The sequence below is a fragment of the Corylus avellana genome, chromosome 2, assembly GCF_965113065.1.
Source record: "Corylus avellana chromosome 2, dhCorAvel1.hap1.2, whole genome shotgun sequence".
NCBI lineage: Eukaryota > Viridiplantae > Streptophyta > Magnoliopsida > Fagales > Betulaceae > Corylus > Corylus avellana.
The window spans coordinates 36318441-36335419 of NC_142491.1; the positions used below are offsets into that span (position 1 = coordinate 36318441).

Here is a 16979-nt window from a genome sequence, read left to right on the forward strand (position 1 = left end):
GATGCGAAACTTTAAAAAAAAAATTTGAGGGGCAAAAATTAATTTTTAAATGTTTATTTTATATATGTGTGTGTTTTTTTTAAAAAAATAATAATAATTTTTTTGGGAACCACCTTAGCCCCTCAAGCCATAAAGGTGGTTTCACCCTGAATAAGGTGGTTCAACCCTGGATGAGGTGGTTGTCAAGCCATTGGAATAAATAAAGTTATAGTCAATATGGAAGTTCATTACATCACAAAGAAATTCATGTGTCATGAGGCTCAAGTTGGAGAATGTTAGAAATTTCTTATTATTAAAATGTGGACTACATGCCACATACAGTTTAATTAGACACAGACTAAAAGCGTTCGGTAATCAATACAGTTTTATAGGCATCAATAAGGCATTAGCGGGATAGGTTAGAAGATACTTCTCTACTTCTTTAAAGTTTCTGTGCTAAGATTCTTTAATTCGTTTGAACAAATATAATTGGAGGTGAGTTGATTAGAAAATGTATGGGGTTTGAGCCCATACCCGTATTCAACAAATTGAGGCTATTGAAGTGGGGGCTCTAAGGAAGATGTTATGTGTGGTTTTTGCAGTAGCAGTATAGAAGAAAGAGATCGTCTGTTCTTTCAGTGTGGATCAAGTAAAAGGATATGGAGGGAAGCTTTGAAAAGGTGCTTAGTAAATGATCCATTTACAGAATGGGAGGAAGTTATGATGTGGGGTTTAAAGGCTTAGAAAGCGAGAACATGAGTGCAACAATATGCAAATTGGTCTGGATCGAGTGAGACAATGTATCATGTTTGGAGGCAGAGGAATGACATCAAACATGGGAATCAGCTAAGAACAGAGGAGGGAATGCATCAGAACATTACTTGGGGGAAGCTAGAACTCGGATTATAGCAAAATGGAGAATTTAAAAAGACAAATGAGAACTTAGAGATACGATGCAACTGGGATTACTAGACAAAAATACTGTCAAATATGAGATTTCTAGTTGTTTGTTTGCTGTAAATGTGATTTGGCTAAAGTATAGAGTTTCTTTTCTGTTTTTTCTTGTTTTTTTTTTGTTGGGCACAGGATGGTAAATCACATTGCTTGTTCTTTTCATCAGCATTATCATGGAAATTGGAAACCAGATTTATTATTATCATTATTATTACAGCATCAAACATCAGTACCTATATCTTGCAACATACCCCTCAAATCTTCCCTCCTTAAAAACCCACATTGCAAAAACCATGAGCAACGATATCCAAATCAGATCAAAATGATCATTAGGGTCCTAGTTTAGTGGTGTCAAAAAAATTTAAAAGTAGTTGAGTACATACTAAGATATGCATTTGAATCTTGTAATGAAAATCTTCATGCTTATGCTTGATTAATATAAACTATCAAAAGTCTCACCAATGTCTTGATGGAGCTGGGCCAGATAATACTTCAATCAAACTCGAGTGAGCACATGTAGTTTTCACCGTCTAAGCTTTTTTTTTGTGTTTTTTTAACAAATATGTGATACCATGATTACTTCCGAATAAAGTAGTCACTCTCATCACTCTCTTCTACCTCTATAATTTAAAAAATAAAAATAAAAATCAGATCACATGAATCGTCGTAGGATTTGCTATTACTGCTAGTGCTAGTGTTTTTGGCCTTTGGGTGAGTGTGCTATGCTACTATTGCTGGCCAAGGCATAGAATGATGAATTAATTTTCCGTCCCAATTGACATTAATTGCATTCACGCACCTAATCCATTGCGTGTAACCAAAGGCAAGATAATTCTATGCCTTTATGATACATCTATTATTGTTTTGTACTTCCTTGATTATTGGATCATTTTTAATAATATCCAACTAATTATAAATTCATTACAACCATTAATCTACCTAATCAAATGCTTTGTTTTTAGTAGCTTGTTCGGACTACTTATAACGAAATGAGGTAAAGCAACACGCCAACACAAGTCACATATTCATCTATTTCATAGTATTTTGTATAAGTATAGAATTTTATGTTCACTATGTATGAAATACAAATATCAGTAACCTTCACTTCATTTTAGCACATAACCTAACTGATGTAATGTAAAGTTGGTCACATAGACAAGAAATACGATGTCGGTCGGACGAGTTCCGACAAGATGCCTCAGAACTTAGTACTCGGTTGAACGAGGTTTGACTGTGATATCGACCGGATCCCTTAGGTCTCATTATTGATCACAATTCTAAACCTTTATTCGACCATTGACTGTCATTCCGACTGAGGCTTTCAAGATATTTCCTCGAAGCTCATCTAGGGGTGTCAATGCGGGCAGTTAAAAATCGTCCGCTAACCGCTATGACCGCTAACTGTCTAACCGCATTAACCGCTAACCGCTAGGCAGTTAGCGGTTATTGGGTCTACTAACCGTAACCGCTAACCGCCTTTTTATATAATATATTTTTATAATTATAATTATAAAAATATTTATACATATAACATAATCATTTGATCATTAAATCACAATTTTTTTTTAAAATAATTAAGTCACAATTTGAGTATTAATATATTATCACTATAATTTATATGATTATATCATATAATCACTTGATCATTAAATCACATTTTAAAAAAAATAATAATTAAATCATAATTTGAGTATTAATATATTATCACTATAATTTATATGATTATATCACATGATTAATTGATCATTAAATCATTTGATTATATAATAATAAATTATACATATATAATATGACATAACTCATAAGTATACCAATTCATACTAATACAACAATTAAATATCTAGAGACTTATTTCCAATGTATGTTATAAACTTATAAGTCTATATATGTTATAAGTCTATATAAGTCTACATATGCATATGAATAATATAAATGTATAATATCAATACTTAATCATATGATTCAATGACAATTCAAATACTTTATTCAAGACTTTAAGTGAATCATATTATTGATGTAAAATGATGATATGATTCGTATAATATCAAATTAAGTAATTGACATTGGATTAAACAATGACTAAGGTGTTACTTATAAACAAAATTTAAGTATTAATGTATTATCATTATAATTTTAGTAATTTATATATTATCACTATAATTGATATGATTATATCACATGATGACTTGATCATTAAATCATATGATTATATAATAATAAATAATACATATATAATATGACATAACTCATAAGTCATAATTCTACAAGTTAATCATATGATTCATGTACAATGATAATCACAATTGATTCAATTGAATTAAACAATATATTACTTACAACTACAATTTAATTAAAGTATTATTAGATACTTTAAGAATTTAGGATTTAGGAGTTTGAACATTACCATTTACCATTAGATATTAAGTTCAATTCAAAGAAAAAAGATTATAAGTAAATATGATAATAATTTAAATGATTAATCATATGATATAATTTAATGAGATTATATGATTATATAATATCAAATTATGTGTACATGCTTGTGCCTTAATATTATTATGTTTAAGTTTATAATTTTTCTTCTTTTGATGTCTACAGGATTTGCTAGAGGACCAAATGAGAGGATTGATGAAGTTTTAATGTTTTATTTGTATCATTTAATGTTTTATTTGAACTTATTTTATATGCTTAGTGTTGAACTTTTTTTATATGCTTTTTTTATATATTGTGACAGTTGTCTGAATTTTGAATTTTTTTTTTATATGTTGTGTTAGATTTTTTTTTTTTTTTTTTTTTTTAAAAAAAAAAAGGTTAACTGGTTATGATTTAATATTTAACGAAATTTTTTTAAAGTACAAGTAAATGTAAATTTTGGGTCAAATATTTTTTATTTTTCAATATGGGCTCTTTTTATAGAAATTGGGCTCAAGAAGACACTAAAAATACCAAAAAAAAAAAAGAGGGTAAAAAAAAGCCCAATTTTGAAAAAGCAGTTAGCGGGCAGTTATCTATTTCATTAACCGCTAACTGGCGGTTAACCGCTAATCGCTAACCGTTAGGCGGTTAGCGGTTGCGGTTAGTGAAATTTACTAACCGCTAAGGCGGTTACGGTTAGCGGTTATTGTCAATAACTACTAGCCGTAACCACCTTGATACCCCTAAGCTCATCCAATTGAATCATTTGGACGAACTTTAGACCTCATTCGAATGCTAATGTCTCTGGATGAATTATGCAACTTGTTCTACCCCATTTTGCCAAAGGAGTTGGGCATTATAGGTTTTGCTTGATTCACCTAATTTTTTTTTTTTTTTTTTTTTTAAAAAAAGAACTATTAACGAGGCACGTGAGACATGGTAGTTGTTGATTGCATTGACATAGCATGCCGTGAAAATATTGGACGGAACATGAAAGGAAGATACCAACTGCGATAGTTTTTTTAAGGGGAAACTTCATAAAACCCTCCTAAACTTCAAGCCGATTTGAAAAAACCTCCCCCCCCCCTGAATTTTCAAAACTCTCATTTAGGCCCCCTGAACTTTGATTTTCTCTCACTTTGGACCCTTTTAACATTAAACTACGTCGTTTTGGACGTTTTATACCCGTTTTACCCTCAACCAAAACTACGTCATTTTGGACTCCAAAACTACACCGTTTTGGGCTTCAAAACTACTTCACCACCCAACTCAAAAAGACATCATTTTTTAGCATAATATTAAAAAGAAAAAAGAAAAGGAAAAAAAGAAAAAAAGAAAAAAGGAAATCGGGGTGGCTGAAGCCACCCCCCTACCGGTCTGGGGGTGGTCCGGCCACCCCCAAAAGGCCAAAAAAAAAAAAAAAAAACCGAGGGGGTGGGGGGGGGGGATGGGGTGCATTTGGGGTGGCCGGACCACCCCCAAATGCACCCCATCCCCTTTTTTTTTTTGGCCAAGGGGGTGGCCGGACCACCCCCTTGGCCATGGGGGTGGTTTGACCACCCCCAAATCGGCCAAGGGGTGGCTCCATCCACCCCCTTGGCCAAAAATGGGGTGGTACGACCACCCCATTTTGGCCAAGGGGGTGGCTGAAGCCACCCCCGATTTCCCTTTTTTTTTTTGGCCTTTTTTTTTTAAAAAAAAATTAATAAAAAAAAAATTAATGCTTAAAACGACGTCGTTTTGGGCTGGGTAGGTATTGTAGTTTTAAGACACAAAACGAAGTAGTTTTAGGGAAGGGTAAAATGGGTATAAAAAGTCAAATTGTTTGACTTTAACGTTAAAAGGGTCCAAAGTGAGAGAAAATCAAAGTTCAAAGGGCCTAAGTAACAGTTTTAAAAATTCAGGGAGAATTTTTCAAAACGGCTGAAAGTTAGGAGGACTTTATGAAGTTTCCCTTTTTTTAAACTGCCAGATCTACTTGATTTTACGTGATTAACCAAAAAAAAAAAAATGTAATTAACACCCAAAAAAAAAAAACAATTGAAACTGGTGTTATGTGTTTTATTCGGTCCTTTATGAACCGAGCACTTATTGCACCGAACATTGGAGTAAAGTTGATTTACAACTCTAGCTAGTTGATTTCAACGCAATAACAACCAAAATCTTTTGCTATTGCCACAAGTGTCCCTTCAAGCGATAGCGACCAATCCCAGGCTTGCTTCAAAAATCCTCTTCTCTTCAACTGTCTTTTTCTTTGCACGTGGGTAAAGGAGCCATTGGTCCAAGTCATTTTTTAAGCTTTTTTCCTTTTTTTATTTTTTATATTTTATTACTTCTTCTTAACACTATATTGGAAAATTTGATGGGATCCTTCCCTGCCTGTATTTCTCTTCTTTTCAGTTAAATGAAATTTTATGTCTAATATTAAAAAAAATATATATATATATCTATTTATTTACACTTTTAATTTTAATGTTTTAAAAAGTGACACGTTATCCCCCAAAGTATCTGACATTAACATTTAATCTCCATAAAGTACATTTTACTTCATTGAAATATTTTGAATTTACATTTTACCCCCTAAGTTGTTTTGGGGGTGAAGTGTTTGGGGGGTAAAATGTTAACAAGACACTTTATAAGGTAAAGTGTATTTTATTGGAGTTAAGAGTTAATATTAGATATTTTAGTTGAGTAAAATGTCACTTTTTAAATATTAAGATTAAAAGTATAAATAGGTAAATAATCGGAAGGTAAAGTGTATTTTTAAAAAAACAAAAAAGTCCCAAATCCAAACTGACAGTCACATTAAAGCGGCGAAGGAAAGAACGTGGTGAGCAGGTAAAAACAAAATAAAAGCGGTTGCAGAGCGAATAGTAGCACCAAACCAACGGCACATGACGCAGCCGCTCCTTCTTTTGGACCCTTTCCCTCTGAAACCGACCCTTCACGCTCCTCTCCCTCTCCCTCTCCCTCTCCCTCTCCCTCACTCAGGCTTCAACATGTGCTTCGCCAACCCCAGAGATCATTTATTAAATGCTCCCCTTCATCATTCATCGACACGATCGTGACTCTGTCCAACTGAGAGTCAACTATTCTTCACTGCACACTTTGGACCAACACACGTGGCGAGTATCGATGAAGCCGGGTCGGGCCCACCTCCTTACATTCTATTGGCCCATGAACCCAACAACCCACTACTAAAGAAACTGAGATATTAATTAATAACATAATACAATGAACCGAGTACATATATAAGATCTCTAAACGGATCTTTTAAAGATTTCGCCCAACAGTACACACAGCAAAATCAAATCCTTAGTAACGTACACGTTATCCACCGTCGTTATATATATACATATATATTTATTTATATATAAACAGAGGAGAAGAGAAAGGAAAGAGAGGGAGGTGGGCATTAGTCAAAGGACGTGTTGATCAGTCTGCAGATATCAAAAAAAAAGTGGAGTGAGCAACAAACACGAAAAAGGAGGATCCAGCTCTTCCTCCAATGAATCAAACACCTTTTGCGGTTTGCAAAAACAAATGGGGGCAAACCCGAAAAGATACAAATGATCCCCAATAATCTAATCCAAACTAAACCAGCCCCACCATAAACACCCATTTTGCAAGAGATTAAAGGACTGATTTTTAATTTTTCTTTTCAAGTGACCAAATATAAGGGCATGGCGGAGGTGGAGACCCTCTGCTGCTGCTCCGTGTTAAGCTCTCTGAGGCTCAAATAAGGTATGTCCACCTCATCCTTGCTCGGCGGAGTGAATGTTCCGGCGAGAGGACCCGAGGAAGGCCGGCTAGTAGAGCGGTACGGCGTGGCAGAACCACTTCTGCTCTCGGTGAAGTAGACGGGCCCTGATATGGAGGCCCTGAAGGCTCGAGCCCTGGCGAGATGGACGTCCTCGTGATTGTCGCCGCCATGACCGTCGTGGTGGACCCACTTCCACTTGAAGAAAAGGAGGGCGCTTCTCCACCAGCGCTTCTTCTTGGCCTTGTGGGTTTTCTTTGACTCGTCTTTGGAAATGGGTTTTTGGAGCTTGAAGTGGATGGAGTCTATGGACCTTGTTGACTCGCGCTTGTGCTTCCTTGCCTCTTCTAACACCTTGTTTTTGACGACGAAACAAAATGGTTCAGAGTCTAACAAACACGAGAGAGAACCAAAAAAAGAAAAAAAAAAAAAAGGAAAAGAGAAAGACCTGAAAATAGTTAATTTGAGGGTCAAATCCATAGTCGCTGAAATGATGGGGCTCTGGCATCGGAAAAATTGGGGACTTGTTCGACATTTTGGGTCTTTCTTTTCTTGTCGTTCGAGGTGCTTTCAATCCTGTGTCGCCATTGAGGCAGTGGTCAGTTTCTGTAAAAGAAGGAGGTGTGAGTTGCAGAGGAAGGAGGGAAAGTAAGTGGGGGAAGTGGAAAAGAGACTTTGGGGGCTCAAGAGAACCAAATGGCCGTAAATGCTCTCTCGCATCTTTCAATGGTGCTCCATTTATTATATCTTCAACGCATTTGGACTTTGGAGATTTTTATGGTCTATTGAGATCCCATTTCATCTGAGCCGTTTGTTTTAATTAACGGCCCAAAATCTGATAGGTGATCCAAGACATTAAAAAATCGAAACTTTCTCTGTTTCTAACCAATAGACCCTTAGCTTCACTTCACTATAAGTCTATAACTACCCCATAACAAAGTCCTTCTATTGGTTGGAATTGGAGATTATTAGATAAATTTATCTCTCGTTTTCTTACACATGTAAAAAAAAAAAAAAAAAAAAAAACTAAGTAACACCACCGCCATTCCATTATTATTGTACAACCACAATATCAAAAGCTTTTATACATTAATTTTAAATTTTAACCATAAAATAAATAATATTAATTTCATTTAAAATAAAAAATATCTTATTCTTACACAAAAGGAAAAAAAAAAAAAAAAAAAAAGTTTCAATTTTTAACCCTTTGATGATAGCAAATTTTGAGCCGTTCACTTTAAATAAATGGTATAATTTAAAAGTATTGCATGAAACGTTTTTCTTTTATGGGCCAACTCATGGTTGATAAGAACTCTTGCAAATTAGGATGTTGATGGGTCATGTTCAAGCATGTTGCCATGGTCCATGGAAGCTTTGTTAGCGACCCAAGCGAGTCTTATAATCTCAAGCTTGGAATCAAATGAATAACAATTAACGTTATGACTCTAATGAACCACCATCAAATTTTTTTTCTCTTTTTTTTTTTTTTTTTTTTTTTTTGGGAAAACAAAGTTTATCCATGATGCTGATCTTTCAACTTTATCCTAAAATATTAGGAAGATTTTGCAGATAACATAGTAATGAATTGGTTGAAGTAGCCTTTAAGAAAACATCTAAAAATAATCAATTATTAATCATGATTCGTGACAAGTGAATGCAACTGTTTAATGAGTTGAACCAAATGCACTGCAGTGGCCCAACTAAATAGCTTATTCAATACCTATAATTTGTTTAATATTGCTTCTTCTTTTTCTTTTTCTTTTTTTTTTTTGGGGGGGGGGGGAGGGGGGGGGGGGTGGGGGGCAACATTCTGTTCCTGTTCAACCAATGTATTTATTTATGTTCTGTCATTCTCAGGTTGTTTTCGAGCCACAAGCCTTGTCGGATATGGAATCTAGCAAGAAACTGTTAATGGATGCTGTAAAAACATAGAATATGGATTGAGGGATTCAATACACCTTTTTGTGGGCTGTTTATTTAAACTATGGTCCAAATTGTGACATCAAAGTCAGAATATTTATATACATTTTTTTTTTTAAAAAAAAAAAAATTTATATTTTTCGAATGAGTGTTTGATGGCCGAATCACTCACTTGGGTGATTTGGTCACTTAAAGCAATCAGCTTGTAAGTGATTGATTAGACAATTTCTCATATTCAATCACTCGACTCTCTCACCCCTAATTATAGTGAAGGAAGTAGTTCAATCACCTTAAACAAGCTTTTCTAAACCAAATAAAAACCCCAAAATTATCTCAACAATCACCGCCTTTTGTTTTGGTTTTGTTGTCATGATTTAGAGCATACCTTTTATATATAAAGCCTACAAAATGTATATTTACATCACATGCAATGCCCTAAGGATCTCAATCATAATACAAGGTACCAATATTTTATTAAAACCCTATCGAAGATTGTGTTAGAAAATAGACCTTTAAAGTTAAAAATAGCAAATTTTTTTCTTTTTTTCTTTTTTTAAGTTTTTCCACAAGATCATAAAATCATCAAAACGTGCAACATATGACATGCAGAGATGCCTTGGCAAACCCAGCAGGTGGAAGCACCATACATCTAGACTACCGAAGTGAAACTCTTCATTTGTCCTTGCTCTCTATCTATCTTTCTTTTTTCTTTTTTCTTTTTTTTTTTTAATTTTTCTCTTATAAAGAAAAATAAATAAATAAATAAAAGGGTCTCATGGAGATTGGAGACGACTGAGGAGCCGAAGCCGATCATTAGATGTTGTCTTGTCTCGATGGATGAGCAATGGGCATGAGCATCACGTGAACTCCACATGTTAAATATATGAATTTTAATTACACGGAAACCGAATCATCACATTCACGGGGTACAACAAGTACAACCAAAATAAGTTATTCAATCTCTAATATATATTAATGCTACAAGTTATGATTTTTGGGAAAGAGAGAATCATAAATCTCACATGCATCATGCATGGGTTGAATGACAATGGGATACAATCTCTAATGTCACGTTTATTCAGTGGCGGAGCCAACTATTTTATCTTGGGAGTGCCGCTAAAATTTTTTTTATGTTCTAAAAATTTTCTTCACCCTAAAAATTTGGTAATTCACACAATATATGCATCACACAAAATATTTATAAAAGTTCATAAATATATGCTGAAATTGATATATTAGAAATGTAACATGTCGACACTATATCAAAAAAAAAAATACAAAATAAAAATGTCTAGAACTGAACTTTACAGTCTCTGGCCATAATCATTCCAAGAAAAACAAAGGAAATTTGACCAACTACACATCATTGAGATATTACATCAAACATGTGATGTGTGTTAAGTTTGAGGGTGTTGTGGGTTTAAAAAAAAAAAAATTAAAAATCCTTGGGGGTCCCACGTGGCTTCGCCACTGCGTTTATTGGTCGTTGGTATGAACACGCACGGGATGAGAATTTATTGCAATTATTATCTGAATTATAGACTCACTTATTTGAGCAGTAGATCTTATATAAACTCTTTCATATTATCTAGAAGTATTAATTTATGTTCGCGTGTGAAAACATGTGTATAAGACTTTATAAATTAACCATAAATCGGCTTATTTAATTAAATGGATCAAACCCATCAAGCCTAACTCTTTAATTTTGTATTGAATTCATATCAGGTTTGTGGGTCATGTAAAAAATTGTCTGCCAATATGTTGCGTTTTTGATTTCGTATGAAATTTATATCAGATTTTCAAGTTGCGTAAAAAATTATCAACCCTGATATTATTTTACCCAAATTACTAACAATTTAGACCATGTGAATCTTTATTCGGACGGAAGGGAGGATAAGTTGGACAAGTATTAGACGTCTTACTTTATTGGGCCTAAACATTTCGTTTAGGCTTTATTGCAAGTCTCCATGGCCCAAATGGGCTTCTGATACGATGCCCAAGGCTATTTTCACCAATTTTACTGCTACAGATCTGATATACCGCAGGGACAGACTTGCTTGAAGCCTTGAAGTACTTTGAAGCCCAAACTTCGGCAGGCCCAACAAGGTGATTGGTAGCCCAAACTTTAGAACTCAAAGCAAACTATAAAAGGGGTAAAAATACCATCACGGGCCTTTTCTTCTTTTGTTTTTCTCAGAGAAGAATAATCTACATAATATCAATAATTTCTGTAATTTTTAAACTATTTTATAATGTATAATTTCTTAAATCTTAATCATTATTTTCAAATTAAATATTTGAGATTTTTATCACATTTATATTTACTACTTTAACTTCACTTGCTCCCATAACTACAGGTGTAATGGCCCTGATGGGCATGGTATGGGTAATGAAAGGAAAAAAGAAGAAGAGGGATTTTAATATAGTAGGGTAATTCGAGGAGCACTACGCCTTTGTGGTAGGGTAATTCGAAGAACTCTAGGCCTTCCAAACAAATAACAAACATTTGAGAAAATTGTGCTTCTAATATTCCTTTTATTATTGAATGTAGGGTTCCTTATATAGGCTTACAGTAAGAATTGAGATAAATTCACAACTTTAATGGGTTTTAATATACTTTGAATTGGTATATGAAACCTAATGATTAGTCATGGGTTAGCAGATGATTTTGTTATGGTTGATTTGATATGATTGGTGACGTTGTAATTTTAGCTTCGGCTATGATTTACTTTATAACTTTTTGGCCTGTTTGTAAGAGCTTTTTTGCTCGTGATTTTTATGAATGAATGAGAATGGAATGTTTCCCTTTCAAAAAAAAAAAAAAAAAGTCTACAAAACCTCGAAAAAAATAAGCTATATTTGATTATGCAAAGGAAATACAAAACACATTTAGAGGGGGTAAATGTACTTTATAAAATAAATAAATAAATAAACTATTTCAATAATAAATTATGGAAATAATCGAATGTAAAATGCATTTAAACAATCATTTAACTAAAATAGATAAAGTAGTTTTTTATTAGTTATTTTAGATAGAAATATAGATAAACCCTTACAAATACTCTAAGAGTCTATTTGAAATTGTGTTTAAATGGCCTAAAAATGCGTTTAACACTAAAAATAAAAACATTTATAAAAATCTCCCATCTAAACTTGATCTAAAGACTTAGATATAGCCGCCTTAGCTAACCTTAGTGCTATTTCATTTGCATTCCTTTATTATATGTCCTCACAGGCTACAATCGAAAAAAAATTTATAAGAATTTTTGCATCATCCATCAAATACTCATATCTACTCCAAGAGGTCTCGTCTCTCCCTAACACCCGGACAATTTCCAACGCATCACCCTCCATCACAATATTTTGAAATTTTAGATCTATGCTCAATTTCACCGCCTTCCAAGCCGTGACCGCCCTCTACTACATAAGGATAAAAAAAATATTTGGCTTTGTGGCACACATTGATGCTAACATTTCCCATTGTCATCATCTTTGGCAATTATCCCCACTCTCATCTTCTTTTTATTTTTGTTTTTATCTTGAACTTTTCTGTTGGCGGTGTTTCTCATCTGTGGATATAGGTGCTTGGTTGTTTTTAATATTGGTTTTTCAGCTTTTTGAAATTCCTCCACTAAATCTCTTGAACTTTTAACTGAGGTAGAAGGGTGCAAAAAATCGCCGCCTTGTATTTCGCCGGAGCAAAATCTTTCTTCCGACCATTGCCACTAGCTCCGAATGTCAATCATTAATTTCTCCAACAGCTTCTTTAGAATACTTTGGAAATCATCCTCAACAGTACTGGAGCTCATTCAACCCAAAACATCTTTAGACGACAAACAACTCCAAATAATATGGTCAAGTGTCTCTGACTCCCACCCACCCGTATAGGACAATCCATAATTTAGTAATTTTACTAACCCAATATTTACCACATCAAAATTTATCATATTTTACTATATTTTATATGTGAGAAAATACTGATATCATATGATTTTAACTGTTTATCTACAAAAATGAAAGAAATTAAAAAAAAAAAAAAAAAGAGAGAAAAAATATAAAAAAGCTTCTCAAACTACCATTCGTTTCTAATATAGCCCATCAATGTTCCAAAGGTACTAAAGTAACCCCAAACTATCATAATGTATCAAAAATGCCACTTATTTTTTTATATTCCTATAATACCCATATTATTTTAACAAATAAAATAATTGTAAAAAAAACAAACAAACAAACAATTTTAAAAAAATAAATAAAAAAAACAATGGGCGAATAAAAACAATTTTTTTTTTTTGAAATAAATAATAAATAATTAGTTACTATAGTTGGCCTAAATTACAAATTGCTTCATGTCATATTAAAGTAAAATCAAAGGTACGGTTCTTGAAATATTCCAAAAAAAAAAAAAGATATTAAAATAGCACATCAAACTACCAAATTGATTTTACTTTAATATGACATGAAGCAATTTGTAATTTAGGCCAACTACAGTGACTAATTATTTATTTATTTCAAATAACTTTTTTTTTTTTTTTATTTACTCACCCATTGATTTTTTTTTTTACAATTATTTTATTATTTTATTTGTTAAAAGAATAAGGGTATTATAGGAATATAAAAAATAAATTATTTTTTTGATATAATTTGATAATTGGGGGCTACTTTAATACCTTTAAAACATTAGAGGACTATATTACAAAGGCGGATAGTTGAGCGGTTTTTATATATATATATATATATATTTTTTTTAAAAAAAAAACTATGCATGATAAACATTTGTGAAATAGGATGCAAGTTAATTCTACAGTAAACATAGAAATTCCAAGTGACCAAAACGAAGGGAAAAAAAAAAAAAGTCTTCTCCACTTTATGTCACCGAGTAAAACACGGAAACAAAAAACCACTAGTTGTATTTGCTCAAAAAAAGAAAATATGTCGATCCCCAATAAAGAAAGGGTAGTTCAGTCAATTGAAAAGCAAAACCGCGTCAACAGAGGCGTCTGTAGACTGTAATAGCAGCAGCGAGTGGAAAACCTATGTAAAGAGCTGCTCTGAAACCCTCAAGAACCTTCCCACTCTCTCAACCCAATAATATAACCCCACTCCCTCTCTCGCTCCCCTCTCTCAAACCCAAATTCTCTCTCTCTCTCTCTCTCTCTCTAAGCAGAGCATAATGGGCGAAGAAGAGCACCCGATAAACCAGGTCGGGGAAAGTACCCAGAGAGGCTACGAGCTGAGCGGCAGGATAATGCTGACGGCGATAGTGATACTATTCTTCGTGGTCATCCTCATGGTCTGCCTTCACCTCTACGCGCGCTGGTACCTCGTCCGCGCCCGCCGCCGACATAGCCGTCGCCACCGCCGCCGCACCAACCTCGTCTTTTACATGGACTCCGCAAACCCCGAGTCCGCTGCCACCGTTTCCGCTGCCAATCGTGGCCTCGAAGCGTCCGTCCTCAAGTCCATCCCGGTTTTTGTCTACTCCTCCAAGACCCACCCGGACATGACTCCGGATTGCGCCGTTTGCCTCTCCGAATTCGAAGAAAACGAAACGGGTCGGACCCTTCCCAAGTGCCGCCACAGCTTCCACATCGAGTGCATCGACATGTGGTTCCACTCCCACTCCACTTGCCCGCTCTGCCGGACATCGATTGAACCCGACTCGGTAACCGAGAATCAGGCTGAGTTTGTTATTTCTGTTGTCGACCCGGCGGGAAACGAACCGGGTTCGAGTTCCGGGCTGTGTTCCGACTGTCAATGCGAAGAGGAGCAAACGGGTCAGCCATCGTCGTCGATTGCGGCCCGTAGGAAGCCCATGGAACTCGCGGGCGTGTCCATAGAGGTCCCGAGACGAAACGAGAACTTCAGGGACGAGTCGGCTTGCGACTCGCCGTCAGTTCAGGGCGGGTTCAGGTCGCCGATGAGTCGCATGTTGTCGTTTACGAGGATTCTCAGCCGAGACAGAAGAGCGAGCGCGTCGCCAACCTCGGATATTGAGCGAGGAATTGACGAGACTCGGCAAACTCAGGTTTGACCCGGGGCGACTCAGTATGTTAGAGTGAGTTGACTCGGGCGGTTTGATCTGTTGGAGGTTTGAGGAAGAAAAGACATTCGGCGACTGTCCGTCTCTTGTCTCTATGCAATTGGTGGGGATTTGGATGTGCAGGTGGCAGTATTCTATTTACTTTAGATTTCTCTCGCAGCCTTGGGTTGACCGGGAATGTTTGACCCATGTGAATATAGTTACCACTTTTTTGTTTTTACCTCGTATTAGTTATTACAATTGCATTTGATTGAAATTTTTCTTTCCTTTGTTATTTTTCGGAAAATAATAGAATATTTTCGCCCGCTAAAAGTGTGATTGTTTCTTGCTCGGTTTTAAATTTAGAAATAAATTAAGTATAGTTAATTGTTATTGTTTAGAACTAAAAAAAAAAAAAAAGCATGGTTGTCGGAGCAATTGCTGGGCTCGATGAGTTATTTCATTCACGAGACGCGGGCACTATTCTATATTTAATGTGTGAATCTGGATTGAGTTAAATTTGAAATTCTCAAATTTATAAATTTGAATTGTCCATTTCATCTAAGCGTTTAAAATAAGTTATGTTTCATAATTTAATGACAAAATTACTAAGTGACAGAAATTTAATAAAGTAGATTAAATTTTGAAACTTGTCTTATTTTAAACGCTTAGATGAGATGAACAACCATAATTTAAAGATTTATGGCCAAATTATTTCTCAGAATGAATTTTGATCAAATAATAATTTTAAAAGTAACTTCACTTTTGGAGCGACGTGAGATGAATTTTGGAATTACTCTATAGATTTCCATAACAAATAATTATTGATTGACAATTGGAATAGTTTGGTAACCTAGCCTATATAAATTTAATTATAATGCTACCCTTAAAATGAAAAAAGAAAAAAGAAAAAAAAGGTGCCCTTCATCGGTGGGGGGCAGTTAGCCTTCCTTCTTAATGGGTGGATTCTCCTCACCATACTATAAACAAACGACTCTTCCACTTTAAAAAGAGATTTAACTGTTCCTTACTTGGGAGGGGGCAGCTTCCCCTCAATAGAGGGAACAAATGTAGGATGGTCGATTGACCCTTCTTTTAGGTGGCTGTCCTCATTGTATTCTTTTCTTCTTAGAAAAATGTTTATTTTTTTTTGTTTTAATTTTAAGGATAAAATTGTAACTTTACAATAGACCAAGTCATCAACTATGTCACATATGAAATTTCTATCAAATAGCTAACAATTGGGACCATTTAAAGATCAGATAGCTTATCTCATTAATCTTTTTGAGGCCAAAATATGAGTTTGGTACAAGTGAAAACCAACCAAATAAGCAATTTTCCATGGAAACATGCTTGAATAGATAATTGAGGTTGTACAATTTTGTTGGGCTCGCCAGCTGTTAGAATCCTTGATTGAAGAGATTTGGCAGTTAATGGTATGTTTTGGTGGGGGATCTCTTGCTCCTATGTGCTTCATTCATGGTAGCCAAAATACAACATCTGTTCCACTATAATATATATATATACATTATATACAATGTAATCAATAGCAGCAAGAAACTTTGAGTTTTTCAATTATTTGACATTAATGGGGAAGAGGACGTGACAGCCACTTAATTTCTTAGCTAACAAGCAAGCAACGCATCATGTGTTAAAACTAAGAAAACGTGTCAGCACCAATTGATCTCCAACCATCGGATACGATTGTTTTGTCTGAGACTAAAAGATTGATTGGTTCTCAGAGAGAAATTTGAAGAAAGCAGATACCAAGTTTTAGAGAGGGAAGGTCATTTGGAATAACACTTGTACAATTCAATCAATTCCTATCGGGTTTACTCCAATTAATCCTGGCGATACATTAATTATACGGATATTAATACAATTAACATAGTATGCCACGCCCTATGAAAACATTAGGCATTATTACTATCG

General features: G+C 34.6%; 2 protein-coding genes across 2 annotated transcripts; one reads left to right on the top strand and one right to left on the bottom strand.

Moving 5' to 3' along the window:
• Positions 1 to 6846: 6846 nt before the first annotated feature.
• Positions 6847 to 7839, bottom strand: LOC132165992 (uncharacterized). The gene is made up of 2 exons (XM_059576728.2): positions 7557 to 7839; positions 6847 to 7462 (listed from the first exon to the last, which is right to left on the bottom strand). The coding sequence occupies exons 1-2, from the start codon at positions 7641 to 7643 to the stop codon at positions 7010 to 7012; spliced, it is 540 nt and encodes a 179-aa protein (XP_059432711.1). The 5' UTR covers positions 7644 to 7839; the 3' UTR covers positions 6847 to 7009.
• A 6115-nt stretch (positions 7840 to 13954) lies between these two features.
• Positions 13955 to 15288, top strand: LOC132186362 (RING-H2 finger protein ATL2). Its single transcript, XM_059600299.2, is given in 2 exon segments — positions 13955 to 15056; positions 15058 to 15288. Coding segments are annotated over 2 exon segments (888 nt in total). The 5' UTR covers positions 13955 to 14198; the 3' UTR covers positions 15088 to 15288.
• Positions 15289 to 16979: the final 1691 nt, after the last annotated feature.

Bases quoted from the DNA above. Each gene is read 5' to 3' on its own strand.
- LOC132165992 (XM_059576728.2), bottom strand. From the start codon at position 7,643: ATGTCGAACAAGTCCCCAATTTTTCCGATGCCAGAGCCCCATCATTTC. The intron at 7,463-7,556 runs GTCTTTCTCTTT...GTCAAAAACAAG, and splicing joins CTCAAATTAACTATTTTCAG to GTGTTAGAAGAGGCAAGGAA.